The following is a 20,643-nucleotide window of genomic DNA, read 5'->3' as shown; positions in this document are numbered from 1 at the left end:
CTCCTTTCCTCTGCTTCTCAAAAGGGGAGGAGGGCCGGGTGGATGGGAGGTCTGCGCATGACCAGGAGCTGCCTGGCAGGTCCCCAAGGTGACCCTTAGGTCATTGCTACCCCCTCCTCTATACTCTTGAGAGCCTGGCCCGGCCGGCAGTCAGATCTTAGAGAGTCAGGAGCAGGCTGCAGCAGCCAGAGAGCAGTGTCTTGGCGGCTGTGTGCCCCCCACCCATCCGCCCGCCTGCCTGGGTCCCTGTGCCATGGGAAGGGGGATTTCACCCTATGCTGCTCCTTATCTCCAATCAGGTGGCCCCGAGATAAGGCAGTGGGTGGAGGCAGAAGAGGGGTGGTGGGCGGCTTTTTTTTTTTTTTTTTTGGCCAGGGGTGGGGGGTGGGGACAGTGGCAAGGCAAGTCGTGGATCCTGATTTACATAAAACAACCGGGCTGCGGCCAGAACCTGAGCATATGTAGATGAAGCTCCTTGTCAGACCCAGCGCAGGAGGGAGAAATGATTTCAACCTGTACTGCAGCGGTTACCATAGCAACCAATTATTCAGTGCTAAATTATAACTGTTTATAACACTCGTGAATGGGAAGGCTCATATTTCATTCTTTCTTTTTCCCTCTCAATCTTGAAGGACCCCAAATTGAGAATGACCAACTCTCTGAATCTTTCCTTTTGAGTGTAAATGCCTCCTTTATCGAGAGATGCGGGGTGTGTGTGTTGAGCGCTGGGAAGAAGGAAGGGAGAGGGAGATGGGCAGCCTGGATAAAAGGCATCCGCAGAGCTGGGGAAGAGGAAGGGCGGGTGGGGACTGCCCACTTGGGGTCCCCAGGGCCTGCATTGGTGGTCTGCTGTGCCCTCAGTGGGCCAGAGGGGTCAGGGCAGGAAGCCCTCCCGCTTACCCTCAGCTCCTCACACACACACAGCCTGGGCGTGGTGTTTAATGCAGCCAATGGATTCCGTGGGGGACTCCGAGTCCACTAAGACTCTTCTACCACCAAGTGCCTCCCCTGTAGTCATGTCTGGGGCTGCCACAGCCCAAAGGACAGCGTCAAGGTCAAATCCCCAACTGTGACGGTCATACTGATGTTCACAGCCCATAGTGCGGCTTGGAGCTGAGGCTGGTTCGGGGCTTTATTAGGACATTATTGCTCCTGTGTCTCTTCCCCTGAATGTGGATTGGCCCTAACCGCCTTCTGCAAGTTCCAAGATACTGAACCAGCTGGCCTGCCCCTGGCTCTTGGTCACTCCTTCCTTCTCCCCACTGGCTGGTGCTGCATTGCTCCAGGTCCTGCTCATGGCTCACTCCTTTTTGTGTTGTTTTCAGAACCACTTGCTACCCTTCCTCTTGCCCCTTTCTCTGCAAGGAAAGATTGGGGGGTAAGAGAGAGGAGGCTGGGTCTTAAAGGGCCCAAACAGCTGGATGCTGAGATAGGCTGTGGGTACAGGCTTATATATGCCTGAAGATTGCAAAGCCAATCTTCAAAGACCTGTCCTGCACCTCCACCCTCAGCCAGCACCCCCACCTCACCCTGAGCAGCAGGAGGGCCTGGATGACACCGGGGTGCAAGTGGGGGTGGCCCACAGACTTCATTTGGTTGGGGGATAAGCCACGGCCTGGGGAGGATGAAGGAACAGGTGGTGAGGGGGCACCTGGGTGGCTTAGTCGGTTAAGCGTCCGACTTTCGCTTAGGTCATAATCTCACGTTCGTGGGTTCGAGCTCCGCGTCGGGCTCTGTGCTGACTGCCAGCTCAGAGCCTGGAGCCTGTTTCAGTCTGTGACTTCCTCTCTCTCTGACCCTCCCCTGCTCACGCTGCCTCTCTCTCTCTCTCCTAGAAATAATAAATTAAAAAAAAAAAAAAAAAGGAACAGGTGGTGAGTCGGGGGAATTGGGGAATTCTTTCTTTCTGACAGGGCCTTCCCCACTACAGGTAGACCGTGGAGGGAGAAGTCTCCCCTTTCCCTGTAACGAGGGGCAGCTACCAGTGCCATCAACCCGGGGGCGGGGAGCGACTGGGGCACTGATGAGTGGCATATATGCCCTGCCAAAGCTCTAACTCATTCCTCAAGGAGGATCTCGGCCCTCCTGCTGTGCCACTTAGCCCTGGAATGGACGCCGAGCCAGCCCTCTGGCAGTTGCTCCGCTTGGGGCCTTCTGCCAGGCCCAGCCTCCGTGGCACACACAGACAGTGGAATCTGCTGGAGGTGCCTTCCCCCACTCCTCCCTCCCTGCTTCTCTCTTGCCTGCTTCCTCTGGGCCCTGCATTTGGAGCTGTGCTGGCCGCTCCTGGCACGTGGCAATGCCGGTTTCCCATCAGATGCCTAGGTCAGCCCTCCCATGGGGTGTTGCCACAACAGTCTTTTCCGTGGGCATTAGGTTGCCCGACCGCACATAACTGTCACCCAGATGCAGACACTGGCTTTGCAGTTGGCTTAGCCGGGTCCTGACGTGCGGAAGTGAGAAGGGTGAGGCTGGCAAAGTCCTTAGGTCTGTCATCTGGCTTCCAAGCAGAGTTGGGGTCATGGGTGCTTGGATCTCTCCTGTTTCAGAATGGTTACAGCCCCCTCTCATGCCCTCTCCTATGTTCCTCTTGAATCCCCCTTTCACAGATGAGGAAGCTGAGGTCAGGCCCCAGTGACTTGCCTAGTTCTGGGCTAGCGAGGGACAGCGCTCCTAGGCATTCTGTGTCCTGCAGCCTCCCTAGAGAGCCCCAGAACCCACGGTCAAGCCACTTGGGTCTCGGACTGAGCGTGTATCAGTCATGGGTCCACCCCGGGGCAGCCCGAGGACCAGCCCCATGCCCCGCCCTCCCCGGCGGCCCCACAGCCCCATGGCCTCTGTCCAAGGTGCTGAAATCCACGGCTGCCTCCTTCTTCCATCCTTACCTTTGCTGGGTGAGGGCTGGGGTAGAGCCTGTCTCCCAGTCTCTGGAAGGGTGGTCTTCTGCAACTGGCCGAACTCTACACCTGTGGGGAAACCAGATGTCCCTGTCTGACCTCTGCCTCCCCAAAGGACTGTGGCAGAGCTGGGAGCTCTGGTCCCAGGGCTCTGCATTGGCATCTGCCCTGGGAGCACCAGCGAGGCTGTCCTGCCTCAGGCCCGGCTTTGCCCCTGGGGCCCCGCATGGCCATGGCAAGTCAGTATTCTGGGAAACACCCAGTTCCGGAAAGGCACAGAGGCCCTGCTGTCTGCCACCGTCCAGCCAGCACACTGACTCAGCGGCTTAATGAGCATAAAAGGTTTGGGAGCAGGGATCCCAATGGGAGAGTGTCGGGAAGTGCAGGGAGCCTGTGGGAGAGTCCTTTCCCAGCTGTGTCTTGGGAAGAACCTCCCTCCTGGGAAAAGACTCTTAGCTTTTTACAGTGTGCCTGGAAGAGGCAGAGGTCAGGTTGGCCCTCCCAAAGAGCCTCCAGACAGATCCCTGCCCTAGCCCCCCCCCCCCATTCCCTTCTCCCACCTGGTCTTCTTCCTCCTTTCAGACCCCCTCCCCACCTCCTCTCAGGCCTCTCTCCCCCCAGTGCTGTTTCCTGAGCTTATTTTTCACCTCTCAGGCTCTCTCCTCATCTCCTCCGTGCCTCTCTTTGCTCACCTTGAAAACAGTAAACAGCCAGCTCGAAAATGACAAGCCTCGTGCTGGTAATTGGAACATCAATGCTCAGCCTCTCCCGCAGACCCAGGCCTGGAGGGGGCTGGGAAGGGCTTTGCCAGTCCACTTGCATCTGGAAAGGCAGAGAGTAAACAGTTTTCTCAGAGTAAACAGCCTTCTCGGAGGGGTAGTGCTTTTCTGGTGGGGACACTCTGGCTGTAAACGCCCTTATCTCCATATAAATGGGCCATTTTCTGCCTGTACAGACGGGGGAAACGAAATCATGGAAGCCAAGCTTAAGAGCTGCCTAAATTACCTTGTCTCATATCGAGGCGAAGTGGCCAGGGTGGGGGTGGTGGAGAAGGTGGGCTTGGGCTGTAGCAGCTTTTGGAGAGCCCACAGGCAGATGAACCCAGGATGTGCGTGCTACGTTAATTACAGGTTTCACCTGACACACGCAGCTCCAGAGGATGCTTATAGGAGCACAGAGGTTGGGTGCTGACTCCCACCCCAGCTCTTCACCCCACCTGTTTGCTTGGTTTTTTTTTTTTTTGGTGCGCTCTGGTTTTTGGCTTTGGACATCACATCCTGTACAGATTCCTGGGTCCAAGCGCTCTCATGTAATGCTCGTTAAGTCCCAAAGTCCACAGAGCCCTCACCGCAGGGCAGTCCAAGTAGGCTACACCGAACTCCCCTGGAGGGGAAGTGTGGCTTCATGATGCCTCATTTTACCTGCCCGCTCCACCATTTGCTGTGACCCCAGCACTGGGGACAAGGCCCTCCCTTGCCCCAGTGCTGCCCTGAGCCAGCCCCTCTGGCTGGGCTTTGGTGCTGAGCTGTGAGCAGCGGAACACTGAACGATCCAGAAAGCGTGGCAGTACTGCTGCCCAGGACTCTGGATTTTCTTTGGACCCCTGTTGCCATCACATCCCCCTTTCTCTTCCAGGGAAGCAATGACGAGCTGACGGAAAATGAAGAGGACTTGGAAGAGAAGTCGGAGAGTGAGGGCAGTGACTACTCCCCTAATAAGAAGAAGAAAAAGAAACTCAAGGACAAGAAGGAGAAAAAAGCCAAGCGAAAGAGGAAAGATGATGACGAGGATGATAATGATGATGGGTGCCTGAAGGTAACCCCCCGGGGCCCAGCCGCAGGGACCTGGGCTACACCAGGACACTCGTGCGCCTGGATGGGCTGTGGCTTCAAGGCGGTTCTTCCGCCTTCTGGCCCCTGTTCGAAAAGGGCCAGAGCTTCCCTCCCTCCCGGGTGGCTGTGGGGGGCGGATGGGTCAGCAGGTGTGCGCATGCGCATGTGTGTGCACGTGGAGGTTGGACCCAACTGTGTGAGGAACACTGTGCCCCGAGTCCCAGAGACACATTTGAAATAACGATGGCTGACATTCAGGAGTTTGGGGGAAGCGGAGCAGCCTCTTGCTCGTGAATTTCTGCTTCTCTGCCCGCTGGAGTGCACAGGTCTTTGTGAGGGGAGCAGTGTTCTTGCTTGAGCTTTGAGCTTTGAGTGCAGAGCCTCTCCCTTGGAGCACTCTGGGAAAATAAACGGACAAATCGAGCCACTTACAGCAGAAGCTTTGGCACTCAGCGCGTGCCCTGAATTTCTGGCCGCGTGGGCATCTGAGAGAGGGTCCCAGAGAGCACAAGTCAGGGCAACTACAGGGACGGGGCTTGCCGCTCTCCCTGGGGGACAGCAGCTTCTCTGCGTGTGCTGAATGATGTGAGCCAGGCCATGGTGCTTTGGGTCTCCGAGGCCACTGCAGGGCTCCTGGGAAGGGGACGCGCCCTGGGCCCCACCCTGGGTTAGTAGCAGATGTCAGCGAGCCATCCCAGACAGAGCACTCTGTTTCCTTTATTCTTCCGTTAAGGCACCCAGACTCAGTTTGGGCTAGCCATGGATTTAAAAAAAAAAAAAAAAGATAAGTGTCCTGTAAATATCAGTATAGTGGCGGTTGCATGAGGCAGAAATGGTGGCTGTCAGCGGCTCAGGTGAGGAAGCACCCGCGGTGTCCTGACACCCAAGGGGTGTCATTAGTCGGCAGGTGTGTTGTGAATCATCTGTGACTGATAATAGCTGAGGGCTGACAGCTTGAAAGATGAACTTGTGGGCACGATCCAGGGTTGTCCAGTAGCAATGTTGCCTGCGCATGCCGTTCCGCTTCCTGCTGGGAAGTGCCTCCAGGAATGGCTGCCTGTCTTGGGGGCAGGTGAGCCGCGGGAGGGGGTCCCACACGGGCGATCAGGAGGCCAGGAAGCCGGTTCCCAAGCCTCCCTGTTGCACTGGGCAGGCAGGCCTGGTTCTCAGCTCTTGAGACCGAGGGAAGCTGAGTGCACGTCCCGGGTGACTTTCTGTTGCAGGAGCAGACAGCCCAGCCCGGAGGGGCTCGAGCATTGATGGGGTGTATTGGATCAGCACCCAGGAATTGAGAGGCCAGGGGGCTTCCGGGTTGTGGTGTTACCCAGGGCCCGTTCTTCACATCCTTCACCCTGCCTTTGTGGGGTCAGCTCCAGGCTCAGGCCAGGCACCCCTGGGACCGAGAATGAGAGTCTGTGCAGCTCAGGGCTTCCTGGCCACCACGCCCCCCTCCGGTAGCAGGGAAGCAGGCCTGAGTCCTAGATCATTGTTCACAGAGGAGACCCGGTGGCTCCCTGGACTGGACTCCCACCTGGGCCGGTGACTGTGGCCTGGGTGTGGTATGTGCCTGTTGGCTGAGTGGGTCAGTGGGTGGGGCTGGGGCAAGGTGCCTTGGACCAGTGTGAAATGGGTCAAGGGCCCTGTTTCAGGCAGTTGTGCTAACTTGTTCCCTCCTGGGAGCATTTTACAGATGTGGAGACAGGCACAGAGGGGCAGTTAGCTTGTCCGCCTCTCACCGCCAGGATCAGAGTGCTGTCTGCCTGGCTCTGGGGCCCAAGCTCACAGCCAGCACCTCCGCCCCCCACCCAATCCCAGCAGGTCCGGGTTAGGCCAGAGATCTGACACCCGGGCTGGCTGTCTCGAGGCCTCACTGAGTGCCCTCAGGGAGTCACACACCTTGGGCCTCGGTGCCCCATCTGGACAGTGAAGCGGTAGCCGAGGGACCCTCTCACACGTCTGCCTTCAGCTGGGCCATTGTCCCATGCCTCTACCCCGGCCGGGGCACACCTTACTGGCCCGGGAAGGAAGAGAGCAACAGTCTGTCATTTCACGGAGCCCACGTGTGACTCTACCAGGGGACATCCTGAGGCGGACTCATTTCTTCCTGACATGCCTCAGGCAGCCCTCCAGCCCTGCCCCCTTTTCGAGGACACTTGCCCTCTTAAAACCCATCTTCAGGCTGCTGTTCTGTCCCGGTGCCCAAATTCCCAGAACATATTCCCCCCAGAGAGCAAGTTCTGTTACTGTTCTGCGGTGGGTGTGCATAGAGCCTCGCCCCCAAAGCCCCACTCACCCCCCAGGCTTGGCCCCAGACCCCCTCATGAGCTGGGGCCGGAGCCCTTCCCATCGATCAAGGGGCAGGCGGGCTGGGGGGTGGGGGTGGGTAGGAACCGCAGACACAGCCTTCCCCCTCCCCCAGCCCCCATCCCAAGACCTCCTGGGTGGGGGGCGTCAGGGGTTGGGGAATGGGTTAGAAGGACCCCGCTCTGACCCCACCTCTGGCCTGGGTGTCCCTAGGAGCCCAAGTCCTCGGGGCAGCTCATGGCCGAGTGGGGCCTGGACGATGTGGAGTACCTGTTCTCGGAGGCCGACTACCATACGCTGACCAATTACAAGGCCTTCAGCCAGTTCCTCAGGTGGGCCGCGCCACCAGCTGCCATGGCCGGGGTCCATGGGAATGACAAGTCGGAGGACAGGCTCCTGGGGTGCGGGGTGGGAGGGGGCTGTCAGGCCGACACCAGCCCCGGGGCAGAGCCATTTTACCCGGTGGTCCCGCCTTCCCTGGCTTGCCCTGAGCCCCAGGATGGCGGTTCTGGCCAATCTCGAGGGCCAGAAGCCCTCATGGCCTCCCTCGGCTCCGGAAGAACTGGGGCTGGGCACCCAGTGGCTCACTGCGGGCTCTCCCACTCTGGGCCCTCGGGTCGTACCGGGTCTGGAAAGCTAATTAGAAGAGGGCCAGCCACAAAGACAGGGTGTCGGGAGTGTTTGGGGCTGCGCTGCTCTTGCAAGCTTTGTCCTCTCTCCTGCTCCCTGGCTTGCTCGCTGCCCAGTTTTCTTGGCCCGGAACACAGGCTTCTCATCCCAGGTTCGGGAGAAGAAGGGTTCCCTGGGTCTCATGACCGGGGGGAATCTCATCGCCTCCATGGTGGCGCCCTTACCCACTTGCCTTTCACCCCACACAGACCCCTCATTGCCAAGAAGAACCCGAAGATCCCCATGTCCAAAATGATGACTGTCCTGGGTGCCAAGTGGCGGGAATTCAGCGCCAACAACCCTTTCAAGGGCAGCTCGGCAGCGGCAGCGGCGGCAGCCGTGGCTGCAGCCGTGGAGACAGTCACCATCGCCCCTCCGCTGGCCGTCAGCCCCCAGCAGGCGCCCCAGCCTGTACCCATCCGCAAGGCCAAGACCAAGGAGGGCAAGGGTAAGGGCAAGGGGAAGGCTGTGGGTGGATGGGCGCCAGGCCCTGCCGGCCGAGTCCCACCCCAGACCCTCTAGCCTCAGCAGCTGGGACAGGTGGGGCCGCCTTCATCAAGGACCCAGTGCCGTGCTTGACCTTGGACCCGCTTGCCCTTTCTCGGCTGTGCTACAGCATCGTGGCTTCTGTCCTGCCTCCCGCTTGGGGCTGGGATGAAGCAGAGGGGATAGTGTGCTTAGAGCTTTGGGACTTTTGCACTGGCCCCCTCCGACACGATAGGGAGGTAGGGAGAAGGGAGGCCCATGCTGCTGGGAGTGGGGGGGGGGGCCCTTGAGTTCTTGTTTTCAGGTAAAAAGGGTCCCAAGGTTAGCCCGTTGGCCCTTCTTGTCTGAGCACCGAGCCCTCGGGGTAATGCATGTGCATGGGTGTGGTTGGGTCAGGGCTGGCTGCTCTGGGAGGCCTGGAAGGAGGTCCAGATACAAAATCGGACTCAGTGCTGGCTGTCTGGGTGTCTGTCTGGGGGCCATCGGGGCCGCAGACACTCTCTGTGACTTCCAAGTCCCGGGGGAGGGGCCTCCTCTGGGTGGAGGATTTCTGGCCCCATTGGGGGCAGAGACACACGTCTCCCTAGGACTCTCAAAGGTGGGGTCACTAGCAGCTCAGCCTTTCTGGGTACTCAGGACCTTGATGGGCAGCAAAGGGGGCTCTGGGGCCCACTGTTTCAGCCCTAAGGAGCTTTGGTTTCTGGGGTGATGTACCCCTTTTCCAGGTCTCTGCAGGGGCCGGGTGGGCAGAGTGACATGGGGTTTAGGGCCCGCTCCTGCTCTGCTCCCTCGCTGTCCTCCATCCTGGGCCTCCCCAGCCTGCCTTACCTTCTCATTTCCTCTTGGGCTCCAGCCACCGAACTATTCCCTGAGCTACCCATTCAGAGCCTGAAAAATTGAAATAGATTTTCCGTGGCGCCACGGAGGTTACAGCTGGGCTCCTCGCCCCGTCGCAGCTGTGTGAGGCAGTTGGAGGAGGGCCCAGGGCAAGGCCACTTGCTGCCAGGGCCCTATCTCCCTTGCTCAGCCGGCGGGAGAGGCTGCTGGGGGGGTCATGACTCCCCGGGTGGCTAATTGTCCTGTGGCCAGTTCCATAAGATAGCGTCAACCCTGGTGGCCGCTGAGGAGCTAGTGTTTCCTGGGGGTGATTGGCAGAGGTGGGGACAGTCTTGAGTGGTGCCAGTGTTGCCTGGGCTTGGGGATAATCTGGAGGCTGGCAGCTGGGGAAAGGGCTTCTGGCCCCAGCATGTCCCTCTAGGGCCCAGGTATGGACCACAGATTGGTGGCCCTGTTGGCTGTGGGGGCCCATGCTTCTCTGGGGACAGCTCCTTCCTGGGGACAGGACAGGGCTGTTCCCATGATGGCTGGCATTTCCGCCACTCATGGAGCAGGGGCCATGGTGGCCAGAGTGGAGACTGGGCCGGGGGTCTTCTCTGGCTACCCCTTCCTTGCAGTGTCACTTTACACAAGGACTTCCCCGCTCTGAGCCCCCTGCCTTCTCATCTGGAAAGGGGTGGTGGCCGAACCTTCCTTCCCTTATGGAGCCCCTGGGAGGGCTCTGGGTGAGCAAGCCGCGGCGGCTGTGGGTTACTGGGCTATCTGCTGTTACTTTTCAGGGCCGGGAGTGAGGAAGAAGATCAAAGCCTCCAAGGATGCAAAGAAAAAGGGCAAAGGGAGAAAGGTGGCCGGGCTCAAGTTCCGCTTTGGAGGGATGAGCAACAAGAGGAAGAAAGGCTCCTCGGTGAGCGTGTGCGTGAGACCAGGTGGACCGGAACGCGTGTGAGTGTGAACGGGACTGTGGCTTTGTGAGCACGAGTGTGCGAGTGTGCAAACGTGTGTGAGAAGGTGGACCGGGACGGGTGGGTGTGAGAGGCAGTGAGATGGCATGTATGTTGTGGTGTGCGTGGGTGTGGGAGCAGCCTTCGGATGCATTCTGCATGAGTGTGAATGTGCTGTGTGCTTGTGCGCCTCGACGGCAGGGGGACTGGAAGTCAAGGCTGTCAGTCCACTCTCCTGAGTCAGGACTCTGGGCGGGGAGCTCCCCTGTCCACCCCACTGAGCTGGGGCTCACTTCCGGCTCTGCTCCATCTGGGTAGCAGGTGGGAAAATCAGCTGGCCCCTAAGAGTCCTGATGGGGCCTGCACACCCAGGTCTGCTGGGAGGCTGGGCCCCAGGAAAGTGGCATGTACGCAGGGTCAGGCTGGGCTGGAGCCCCGACCCTTCCTTGCCCTTCTAAGACCAGCTCTGGCACCAGGTTCAGACTGACCATAAGTCCCCATCTGAGCCTTTGGCCCTCCCATCTCTGGGAGAGGGTCATTCACAGCCACCCCTACCCCCACAGTGCACCTGTTCCCCTCACCTTGCCCCACCTCTGTAGACGGGCAGAGTTGGAAGCCATTTCTCTGTCCCTTGGTAGAGGCAAGTGACAGGTCTTGAGTTTAGCTGCTCCAGAGGGGGAGCACGGGGCAGCAGGTGTGGCCCAGCCTGGAGCTGGTGGTCCAGCTCAGCTCAGCAAATAGTTGTGGAGCACATATTAATGTGCTCAGCTACGGTGGGCCCTGCCCTGGAGGTGTTCACAGTCTGGAGGGTGTTTGGGGGATACACTGGGAGAGAGCCAATGACGGGCAGATGGGACAGGCCAGACCTGGCACACAGGCTGTGCCACAGGTCCAGTTAAGGAGAGATCTGGGAAGGGCCCTTGGAGGAGGTGCCCTTAGGGCTTTCCCTTGAGGGATGTGTAGGAGTTTGGCAGGGTGGAGAGCAGGGCTGGGGAGGGTGGTTGGACATCGGGCTGGGTGGGTGGGTGGGGCCTTTGGGGTTTCTAGCTGGAGGGAGAAGAGATGAACCGCAAGCACGGTGTACCTCTGGAGCCTGCGCCTGCACCCTGCCCTGCGCCACCTCATCCTTTGCCCAGGCCAGTGAGACCCTCGGGACGAGCCCCCAGCGCAGGCTGCGGGCTCACAGGGCCCTCCCCCACGCCCGCAGAGCGAGGAAGATGAGCGGGAGGAGTCGGACTTCGACAGCGCCAGCATCCACAGCTCCTCCGTGCGCTCCGAGGGCTCGGCAGCCCTGGGGAAGAAGAGCAAGAGACGGCGCAAGAAGAAGAGGAGTAGGGTTCCCCGGGGTTCCGTGGCTTCCGTGGCTGTCCTGGTGAAGGGGGGTGCAGAGCCCCCCCTTGGTTAGCGGGGGAGGGCATCCTCCTGTCGGGGCCTTTCCCGGCCTCGGCCAGGCAGCTGGCCTGTGCTTCCCCCCCCACTTGGTCTCTATGGTCAGGAAAGGGGTCCTGTCCCAGTGAGGCTAAATTCGGGGCTTGCGAGCCACTCTGCACTAGCAGAGGGGACCCTGGAGCGGGAAGTGCTGCTTAACCTCCTGCGCCGTCCACCCCTTCAGCCTCCCACCCGCCCCACTTGTTCACCCTGTGTGTGCATCCACCACCACCTACTAAGCACCTACTGTGCGCCGGCCCAGCGTGGGGCGGAGACTGGCTGGGCACCGGGTGGGCGCCAGCCCCGCCCCCAGCGCCTCTGCCCTCCCCAGTTGACGACGGCGACGGCTACGAGACCGACCACCAGGACTACTGCGAGGTGTGCCAGCAGGGCGGGGAGATCATCCTGTGCGACACCTGCCCGCGTGCCTACCACCTGGTGTGCCTGGACCCCGAGCTGGAGAAGGCGCCCGAGGGCAAGTGGAGCTGCCCTCACTGCGTAAGCCGGGCGGGGCGCGCGCGCGGGCGGGGCGCCGCGGGCTGCAGCGGCCCGCGGCCTGAGGGGCCCCCTCGCGGCTTCTCCCCTCCAGGAAAAGGAGGGGATCCAGTGGGAGCCCAAGGACGACGAGGACGACGAGGAGGAGGGCGGCGGCGAGGAGGAGGACGACGACCACATGGAGTTCTGCCGCGTGTGCAAGGACGGCGGCGAGCTGCTCTGCTGCGACGCCTGCCCGTCCTCCTACCACCTGCACTGCCTCAACCCGCCGCTGCCCGAGATCCCAAACGGTGAATGGCTCTGCCCGCGCTGTACTGTGAGTGTTACGCCCGCCCGGCCCCGCGCCGCCCCGCCGCCTGCCAAGCCCCTCCCCCCGGCCCGGCCCCTCTCCGACCAGGCCCCGCCCCCGCCCTCCGGGCCCCGCCCACCGAAGCCCCTTGTCCTCGGGGACCAGGCCACGCCCACCCACAAGCCCCGCCTGCGACGCTCCGGGCCAGGCCCCGCCGGGGGATCCCGGTCCATCAAAAGCTCCGCCTCTGTCGGGCCAGACCACGCCCCCCCACTACAGCCCTCTCCGCGGAGGGCCCTCCTCTTGGCTGGCTCAGGCCCCGCCCACCTAGGCGGGCCCCGCGACGCCACAGGCCTACTAGCCAAGGCCCCGCCCCCTCCAGGGACCGCCCAGTCCCCGCCCACCACGGGTGCCCGAATCCCGCCCACCGCCTTTTTCCACCCGAAACCCGAGCCCTTCTGAAGAAACAAACAGGTGGCGATGAGGACCCTCCCATCACCCACAAAGCCTCTCTGTTCGTTGTGCACCCCTTTACCGCGTACCGAGTTTCCCAGTGCAGGCCTTCTGTTACTCCCATTTTTAGATGACAAAACTGAGGCTCAGGGAGATAAAGTAACTTGTCTAAGGCAGCACAGCAGCAGAACTGAGCACTCAGACGCTGCCAGGACCTGGCTCCTGTCCCAGGGCTGGGGGTGGTGAGAGGGCAGAAGGCAGGGAGACGAGAGCGCCTCCCACCCTGCCCCCTAGTTGCTGTATGCCTTTGAAGGCCCCCCCTGCTCCGAGTTGTCCCCCAGGCCCGCCCGCATGGCTGGATTCTCCACCCTCTGGGTCTTGGGCTGTGCTGCGGCCAGCCCGTTACCCTGTGTGCACCTGGGCTTCCGGTGTGTGCGCGCGTGCGTGGGCATGGGCGTGCGTGGGCACAGACTCACGTCGCCCATCTTCTGTGTGCGCAGCCTGTGCCCTGAGGACAGGGCAGCATTGTGGGGTTACAGTGGTGCTGAGTTGGGGGGCAGCGCAGCTTGTTGGAGAGAGCATAGTGACAGCCTGATGTCCCCGGAGCCTCAGGGTGGGGTCCTGTGGCTAAGCCCTGAACTTGGGGACCCTCCTCTGTCCACAGTGCCCCCCACTGAAGGGCAAAGTCCAGCGGATCCTACACTGGAGGTGGACGGAGCCCCCCGCCCCCTTCATGGTGGGGCTGCCGGGGCCCGACGTGGAGCCCGGCATCCCCCCACCCAAGCCCCTGGAGGGCATTCCGGAGAGGGAGTTCTTTGTCAAGTGGGCTGGACTCTCCTACTGGCACTGCTCCTGGGTGAAAGAGCTACAGGTGAGGCCCCCGGGCAGGTGGGGCTGTGCCCAGGCGCCACTCCTGAAGGCGCCGGCCGGCACCCCGAGCGAGGGGCGCTGCTGGGAGTCAGGGAGGGGGAGGCTGAACGTGGGGGCGTCCTGCTTGGGACACAGGCTGGGGGAGCTGTGCTGGGGACCTGGGGGGCCGTGGCCCATCTCCCTCCCATAACCTCTGCCCCTGTGCGAGCAGCTGGAGCTCTACCACACGGTGATGTATCGCAACTACCAAAGAAAGAACGACATGGACGAGCCGCCGCCCTTTGACTACGGCTCTGGCGACGAGGACGGCAAAAGCGAGAATAGGAAGAATAAGGACCCTCTCTATGCCAAGATGGAGGAGCGCTTCTACCGCTATGGCATCAAGCCTGAATGGATGATGATTCATCGCATCCTGAACCACAGGTGTGTGCCCGGGGGGGTGGGGCCCTGGATCTCACTGGAGGGGTGCGGTGGGGGCAGGAAGAAGGCGGGCACAGGGTGGGGATCAAAGCCTTGCCCTTGCCTCCCTGTGTCCACCTGATGGGCTCTGCCTTGGAGGGGCTTAGGGCCCAGGCGCCCTGAGAGGCGGGAGTTGGGTAGTGCAGAGGTTAAGAACTGGATCCGGACCCAGATTCTAATCTTGGGCTCCCACTTTCTGGGCTGTGGGCCCTCGTGTTTCTCATGTGAAGCAGGATCACGTGTGTACCCTGCGGGGCCGTCGTGAGGGGCAAAGGAGCATGCAGGGGGCTGGCTAGTGCAGCCTTCAGTAGGAGGTGGGTGGCAGTGCCCGGAGAAGCCGCCCGCCTCTTCCCGTCCCCAGCCCTCACTGAGAACAACTCTTAAAAAGAGGGTTAGTTCTGGGGCCCCTGGGTGGCTCCGTTGGTTAAGCATCTGGCCTCAGCTCAGGTCATGATCTCACGGTTTGTGGGTTCGAGCCCGGCGTCCGGCTCTGTGCTGACCGCTCGGAGCCTGGAGCCTGCTTCGGGTTCTGTGTCTCCCTCTCTCTCTGCCCCTGCCCTGCTCGTGCTCTGTCTCTAACTAAATAAACATTAAATAAAAAAAAAAAAGGGGTTACTTCCTAGGCAAACCCGAGCCCCCCACTCAGCTGACCCACAAGTTTTTACATTTATTAAATTGCATTTTATTTATTTTTTAAAGTTTATTTGTTTATTTTGAGGGGGAGAGGGGCAGCAAGAGAGGGAGAAAGAGAATCCCAGGCAGACGTGAGGCTCGATCCCATGACCTCGAGATCATGACCTGAGCCGAAATCAAGTTGGTCACTCAACCAACTGAGCCACCCAGGCGCCCTTTAAGTTGCGTTTTAAAAGCATAAGTGTCAGTCTTCTTCCCTGCCTCCCAGCCCGGCAGGGCGATGACTTTTCCCCACGTTTATTACCCCAAATCTGAGTAACAACTAATTATTTATTTTAAAAAAATATCAGTTTCCATAGTGACCGGGGATTGGTCTTTCTCTTGGAGGTCCCCAGGCTAGTTGTACTCACAGCCATTTTGGGGGGCCGTGACCCCCCGAGCCCGCTGCACTCCCCAGGCTTGGCTGCCCGCGCAGCTCAGTAGGCTGGGAGGCCTTCTAGGCGCTTCCCAGCAGCCGGAATCAACTTGAAGTGTAAAGTGCTTCCCTTTGCTGCCAGCTTGGTCACCAGGTCCCTGTGTCCCCAGGGGTCTCCAGAAGAGGTCATCCCACTTGCACCCTTGGGAATCTGCCGTTATTTACTTGGCAGAGATGGGACCGGGATGGGCATGGCTCTGGTCCTTTGAAAATTTTTTTAAGTTAGAAAATAAAGGCCTGTGGTCGGGGGAGAGGACTGCCCAACTCAGAAATGCTGAATTCCGGTGTCCACACCCCCCGGCCTGGCCGGGATTCATCACTGTGACGGGAGGATGGACATGTCACTGGCCCTTTGCTCCTCTGTGAGCGTGGCCTCTCACCCGTCCCTCTCCGTCCCTGCCACTCTCCCCGTGCCCTCCTCCCTCACACTAGCTGTGTGGCCGCAGGCAAGCCGCTTCGCCTCTCTGGTGCTCTGCCCTCCCGGCTGGGCCCAGGATCCCAGGGGGCTGTGGCACTGGGGGGGTCTGCATCCTGAGGGAGCCCTCCCGGACCCTCCCCGAGGCCGGTGGCGCGCCCCTCCCCCACCACCCCTGTGCTGTGCTGCAGCTTCGACAAGAAGGGGGATGTGCACTACCTGATCAAGTGGAAAGATCTGCCGTACGACCAGTGCACCTGGGAGATTGACGACATCGACATTCCCTACTACGACAACCTGAAGCAGGCCTACTGGGGCCACAGGTGGGGAGGCCGCGGGCGGTCCCTGGGCTGCCGCCTCCCACTGGCCAGAGCTTGGCTCATCTGCAGCTCCCTCCCCACCACCGCCCTTCCGCAGGGAGCTGATGCTGGGTGAGGATGCCAGGCTGCCCAAGAGGCTGGTCAAGAAGGGCAAGAAGCTGAAGGACGATAAACAGGAGAAGCCGCCAGACACCCCCATCGTGGATGTGAGTGGGGAGGTGGGTGATGGGTGGGGTTGCCAGGGCCTGCCACCTTGGGCTTGACCACGGAGTGTGGCATGTCCTGCAGGGGCGGGACAAGGTGACCAAGACCCAGGACCACCCCATCCCCCAGCTGGGGAGACCCCAACCCTGGGGCCCAGGTCCCCCAGCCTGTGCGGAGGGGCAGCTCCCAGAGACAGAGAGGCCTTGGCAGTCCTCTGAGATTTGACCCATGGGTTATCTGTGCACCAGCTGGGGAGCAAATAGTCTCTGCTCAGCACACAAATTTACATTACTTCAGATGAGCCAATTCCAAGCACTTAAGTCAATTTTAAGCTGATATGGTAATTACACACCATTCTTACCTGTTCAGGGAGAGGAGACCCCCAGATTGCCCCACCCCCAGCTTTGAGCTCATCAGGGAGTGGAAGGGTTGGCCTTTATTCCTTTAGCAAACTTCCCTGGGGTATCTGCTAGCTGCTGGCCTTGTGGGAACAAGGACTCTGGCCCCATTTCAAGAAGGGCCCATTTCTCAGGGGCCCGTGGCGGGAACACACAGGCCATAGGGGTTCAGCCTGGGACCGTGGGATGCCAGGGAAAGGCAAATGGGCCTGGTACATCTGGAGGGCTTCATGAGGGAGGCGGCCCTGAGCTGTAGGATAAAAGAGAGAGAGTGATGTTGAGGATCAAGTGGAGGGAGCACCTCAGGCACGCACCAAACAGGTTGACCAAGTGCCCACCATGGCCCAGGTACTATGTGGGGCTCAGAGGAAGCAGTGATGGACAGGATGAGTGTGGCAATCACAACCCAGTCAGAGTCAGAGAGTCCAGCCATCAGGAAATTGCCCTGATAGCGGAAGTTCAGGGCTACTGTAGAAGGACAGGGGAGCATCTGAACCAGAGTGGGAGTCTGGGAGGGCTTCCTGAAGGAAGAGGCATTCCAGCCAAGACCTGAAGGATGAATAAGTTAGCAGGGAGGAGAGGAGTGGAGAGTATTCCAGGTGGAAGGAATAGTAGTGTGCCAGGCCCTGGGGTGGGCTCGGGTGCCCAGAAATGGTTGTATCTGAACTTCTGCCTCCCCTGCAGCCCACGGTCAAGTTTGACAAGCAGCCTTGGTACATTGACTCCACGGGCGGCACACTGCACCCGTACCAGCTGGAGGGCCTCAACTGGCTGCGCTTCTCTTGGGCCCAGGGCACAGACACCATCCTGGCCGACGAGATGGGCCTGGGCAAGACCGTGCAGACCATCGTCTTCCTCTACTCCCTGTACAAGGAGGTGTGCGGGCCGGGGCCGGGGCTGGGGCCCGGAAGCGGTGGCCCACGCTGGCCGGGGTAGGGCAGGCGGCCTCACCGTTTCCATCTCCCTCCGTCCCCAGGGGCACTCGAAGGGGCCCTACCTGGTCAGTGCGCCCCTGTCCACCATCATCAACTGGGAGCGTGAGTTCGAGATGTGGGCGCCCGACTTCTACGTGGTCACCTACACGGGGGACAAGGAGAGCCGCTCCGTGATCCGGGAGAATGAATTCTCTTTCGAGGACAACGCCATTCGGAGTGGAAAGAAGGTGTTCCGCATGAAGGTGAGCGCCCCCCATCTGCGGGGAGGCCCCGGGTCTGCCGCCAGGGCCACAAAGGCCCTGCTCTCTGGCGGGGGTCCCTCAGCGCAGGCTCCTGCGGAGGCCTGTGGCTGGCAAAGGGCTTCTCTCCAGGCACGGTTACCAATGTCCTGGGGCTGCTGTCACAAAGCACCAGAACCCAGGGGACTGAAAACAACATTTTCTCCTGGTTCTGGAGGCTTGAAATCTGAGATTGACCCCACAGAGCCATGGAGGGGTGACTGAGGGAGCCGGGCAGGGTCTCTCACACTTGATTGCTGACCCAGGGGTCTTGCTGAAGGGCAGGTTCTGATCCAGCAGCTCTGGGGTGGGGCCCGAGACTCTGCATGTCTGACGAAGTCCCAGGTGCCCGGACTGCACTTTGAAGAGCACTCGGAACTGCACGGCGCGTGCTAGGCACTTAGGCTGGGGGCTGGGGCTCACCTCCCAGGACCCCCGGAGGCTCTTCCCCCAGCTTGCTGCAGCATCCTGGAGCCGCTGCGGCCCCAGGGGATGCCCAGGAACCATTTGCTGAATGAGGCGGTGACTCAGATGATGGGCCTGTGGGCCAATTAGTCACAGAAACCTTCTCCTGGGCTCAGCCTGGGGTCCTGTGCCATGCTGGGTACTCTGCAGACTCATGTCTCTTATTTTTTAAAATTGTTCGGGGCAGGGGGCGCCTGGCTGGCTCAGTTGGTTAAGCGTCCGACTCTTGATCTCAGCTCGGGTCTTGATCTCAGGGTTGTGAGTTTAAGCCCCACAGTGGCACGCCCAGCGTGGAGCCTCCTTAACACAAATTGTGGTAAAATACACAAACATAAAATTTACCGTTGGGACCATTTTGAAGCAGGTAGTTCAGGGGCACAGAGTACATTCACACCGTTGGGCAACTATCCCCGTTATTTGTCTCCAGAACGTTCTCATCTTGCAGAACCAACACTTGGTCACCATCAAGCAGTACCCCGCCCCCCCCGCCCCCCCCGTGCCCAGCCCCCCGTGCTCACCCTGTGATTTCCGATGCTCGGTGCCTCCTTCAAGTGGAACAGCACTGTGTGTGCCTTTTTGTGACCGGCTTATCTCACTTAGCATAATGCCCTCAATCTCAACCCTGCCGTAACACGGGTCAGAATGTCTTCCCTTCTTTTTAATGTTTATTTATTTTGAGAGAGAGAGAGAGAGTGTGTGCGTGATCAGGGGAAGGGCAGAGAAAGAGAGAGAGAGAGAGAGAGAGAGAGACAGAATCCCAAGCAGGCTCCCCGCTGTCCGTGCAGAGCCCGACTCAGGGCTTAATTCCACCAACTGTGAGATCGTGACCTGAGCAGAGATCAAGGGTTGGACGCTAAAGTGACTGAGTCCCGCAGGCGCCCCCAGAATGTCCTCCCTTCTTAGACTGAATAGCACTCCATTAGTGAACTGCATTTCCTTTATTTATTCACCCATCCAGACCCTTGGGTGGTTTCCACCTTTTGGCTTTTGTGAAAGTGCTACTCACATGGGTGTGCCAACATTTACTCCGAGTCCCTGCTTTACTTCTGCTGGATCTTTGGGTCTGTGCTCAGAAGCAGAATTATTGGATCCACGTGTAATTATATTAAGGAACAGCTTTTGGCCTCTGAATTCTCATGTCGTTCCTCATGCAGATAGGATCTCAGGGGAGACTGTGGGTCGGGAGGCTAACTTGACTGGGGTCTAGCTGGAAAGGGCCGGATGCAAACCCAGGGACCTCCTAGCCTGTGCTGTGAGACCCCCCCCTCTGCCCTTCTCTGGTCCCTTCCCAAGGGACATCGGTCGCTGGGAAAGCCGGGCTTGGATTGGCCAGGACCGGCTACCTCCTTTGTGGGGCTCAGTGGGGATTGCAGACGCAGGGCCCCTGGTTCAAATGCAACAAACACCTTTTTCCTTTTTTTCCATAGTCTTTCTTTTGACCTCTGGGTGGTGGTTTTTATTGGCTATTTAATGTCCTGTTCCCTCAGCATGGGGCTGCTCTCGGGGTGAATGCCCCCCACCCCGGCCCCAGGCCTGGCCCCCACGAGGGTGTGAGGCATCGCTCTTTGCTGGGAGGGGACAGGGGAGCTCCACTGTTCGGTAGATCTTCTCCTCTTACAAAACACAAATACAACAAGATCTAATTATGAAGACTTTCAAGTCCATGGGGGCGCCCACGTGGCTCAGTTGGTTGAACGTCCAGCTTCGGCTCAGGTCATGGCTTCTCCGTTTGTGGGTTTGAGCCCCGCGTCCAGGGGCTGCTGTCAGCGCGGAGCGCGCTCCGGATCTTCCTACCCCCTGCTCCTCCCCCACTCTCTCTCAAAAATAAAACTTAAAAAACAAGAAAGAATCTAAAATCAGCGACGCAGAGCATTTAGGCCCACGTGAAGGGATTGCTTCTCTGTTGGAATCCTGGTTCTGCCCCCCATTGCTCGCGGGGACGGGGGGGGGCTTACCCAGCCTGCGATCCCGTGAGCTGTAAATGGGGACGGCGACAGCGTTGGGGGAGCGGCCTGGGAGGATGGGGGGCTTGCCCCGTGGCCCTGCCTGTCAGCCCCAGGGCCTCCCCGGCCCTCCGGAGTCCTGTCCAGCCCTGCCGCATCCCTGGAGACGCTGCCCGCCCCTCCCAGACGCCCCTCTTCTCCTCCAGAAAGAAGTGCAGATCAAGTTCCACGTCCTCCTCACCTCCTACGAGCTCATCACCATCGACCAGGCCATCCTGGGCTCCATCGAGTGGGCCTGCCTTGTGGTGGACGAGGCCCACCGGCTCAAGAACAACCAGTCCAAGGTAGGCGGTGGGGCTGCTGGCGCCTGGAGCCGCCCCCGGACGGAGGGTGGGGCGGGGCCGGGGGCCGGACGGCTGCCCCGCTCCCCATGACTGGCCGCCGCCTCTGCGAAGTTCTTCAGGGTCTTGAACAGCTACAAGATCGATTACAAGCTGCTGCTGACGGGGACCCCGCTTCAGAACAACCTGGAGGAGCTCTTCCACCTCCTCAACTTCCTGACTCCGGAGAGGTTCAAGTGAGCCAGGGGGCGTGGCCGGGGCGGGGCGTGGCCGGGG

The 20,643-nt window shown here is 60.1% G+C and overlaps 1 protein-coding gene across 4 annotated transcripts in view; it reads left to right on the top strand.

The window, feature by feature from the left end:
• The window catches only part of CHD5 (chromodomain helicase DNA binding protein 5), a 58,052-nt gene that overhangs the window by 10,518 nt on the left and 26,891 nt on the right, over nucleotides 1–20,643 (top strand). For 3 of the 4 annotated variants that reach the window (XM_039253244.1, XM_039253243.1, XM_039253242.1), the window contains exons 3-17: nucleotides 4,533–4,712; nucleotides 7,247–7,365; nucleotides 7,912–8,150; nucleotides 9,805–9,929; nucleotides 11,174–11,297; nucleotides 11,726–11,892; nucleotides 11,984–12,205; nucleotides 13,296–13,502; nucleotides 13,713–13,924; nucleotides 15,675–15,806; nucleotides 15,901–16,021; nucleotides 17,090–17,281; nucleotides 17,382–17,582; nucleotides 20,233–20,370; nucleotides 20,482–20,603. In XM_039253244.1, coding sequence (XP_039109175.1) covers nucleotides 4,533–4,712; nucleotides 7,247–7,365; nucleotides 7,912–8,150; nucleotides 9,805–9,929; nucleotides 11,174–11,297; nucleotides 11,726–11,892; nucleotides 11,984–12,205; nucleotides 13,296–13,502; nucleotides 13,713–13,924; nucleotides 15,675–15,806; nucleotides 15,901–16,021; nucleotides 17,090–17,281; nucleotides 17,382–17,582; nucleotides 20,233–20,370; nucleotides 20,482–20,603 — 2,501 coding nt within the window. The remainder of the gene's footprint in view (nucleotides 1–4,532; nucleotides 4,713–7,246; nucleotides 7,366–7,911; nucleotides 8,151–9,804; nucleotides 9,930–11,173; nucleotides 11,298–11,725; nucleotides 11,893–11,983; nucleotides 12,206–13,295; nucleotides 13,503–13,712; nucleotides 13,925–15,674; nucleotides 15,807–15,900; nucleotides 16,022–17,089; nucleotides 17,282–17,381; nucleotides 17,583–20,232; nucleotides 20,371–20,481; nucleotides 20,604–20,643) is intronic. The other variant, XM_039253245.1, reaches the window with a different exon arrangement.

Source organism: Hyaena hyaena, unplaced genomic scaffold, assembly GCF_003009895.1.
Source record: "Hyaena hyaena isolate Hyena2069 unplaced genomic scaffold, ASM300989v1 scaffold_443, whole genome shotgun sequence".
NCBI lineage: Eukaryota > Metazoa > Chordata > Mammalia > Carnivora > Hyaenidae > Hyaena > Hyaena hyaena.
The sequence above is the reverse complement of the archived record's forward strand: the minus strand, read 5'-3'. Positions and strand labels throughout refer to the sequence as shown.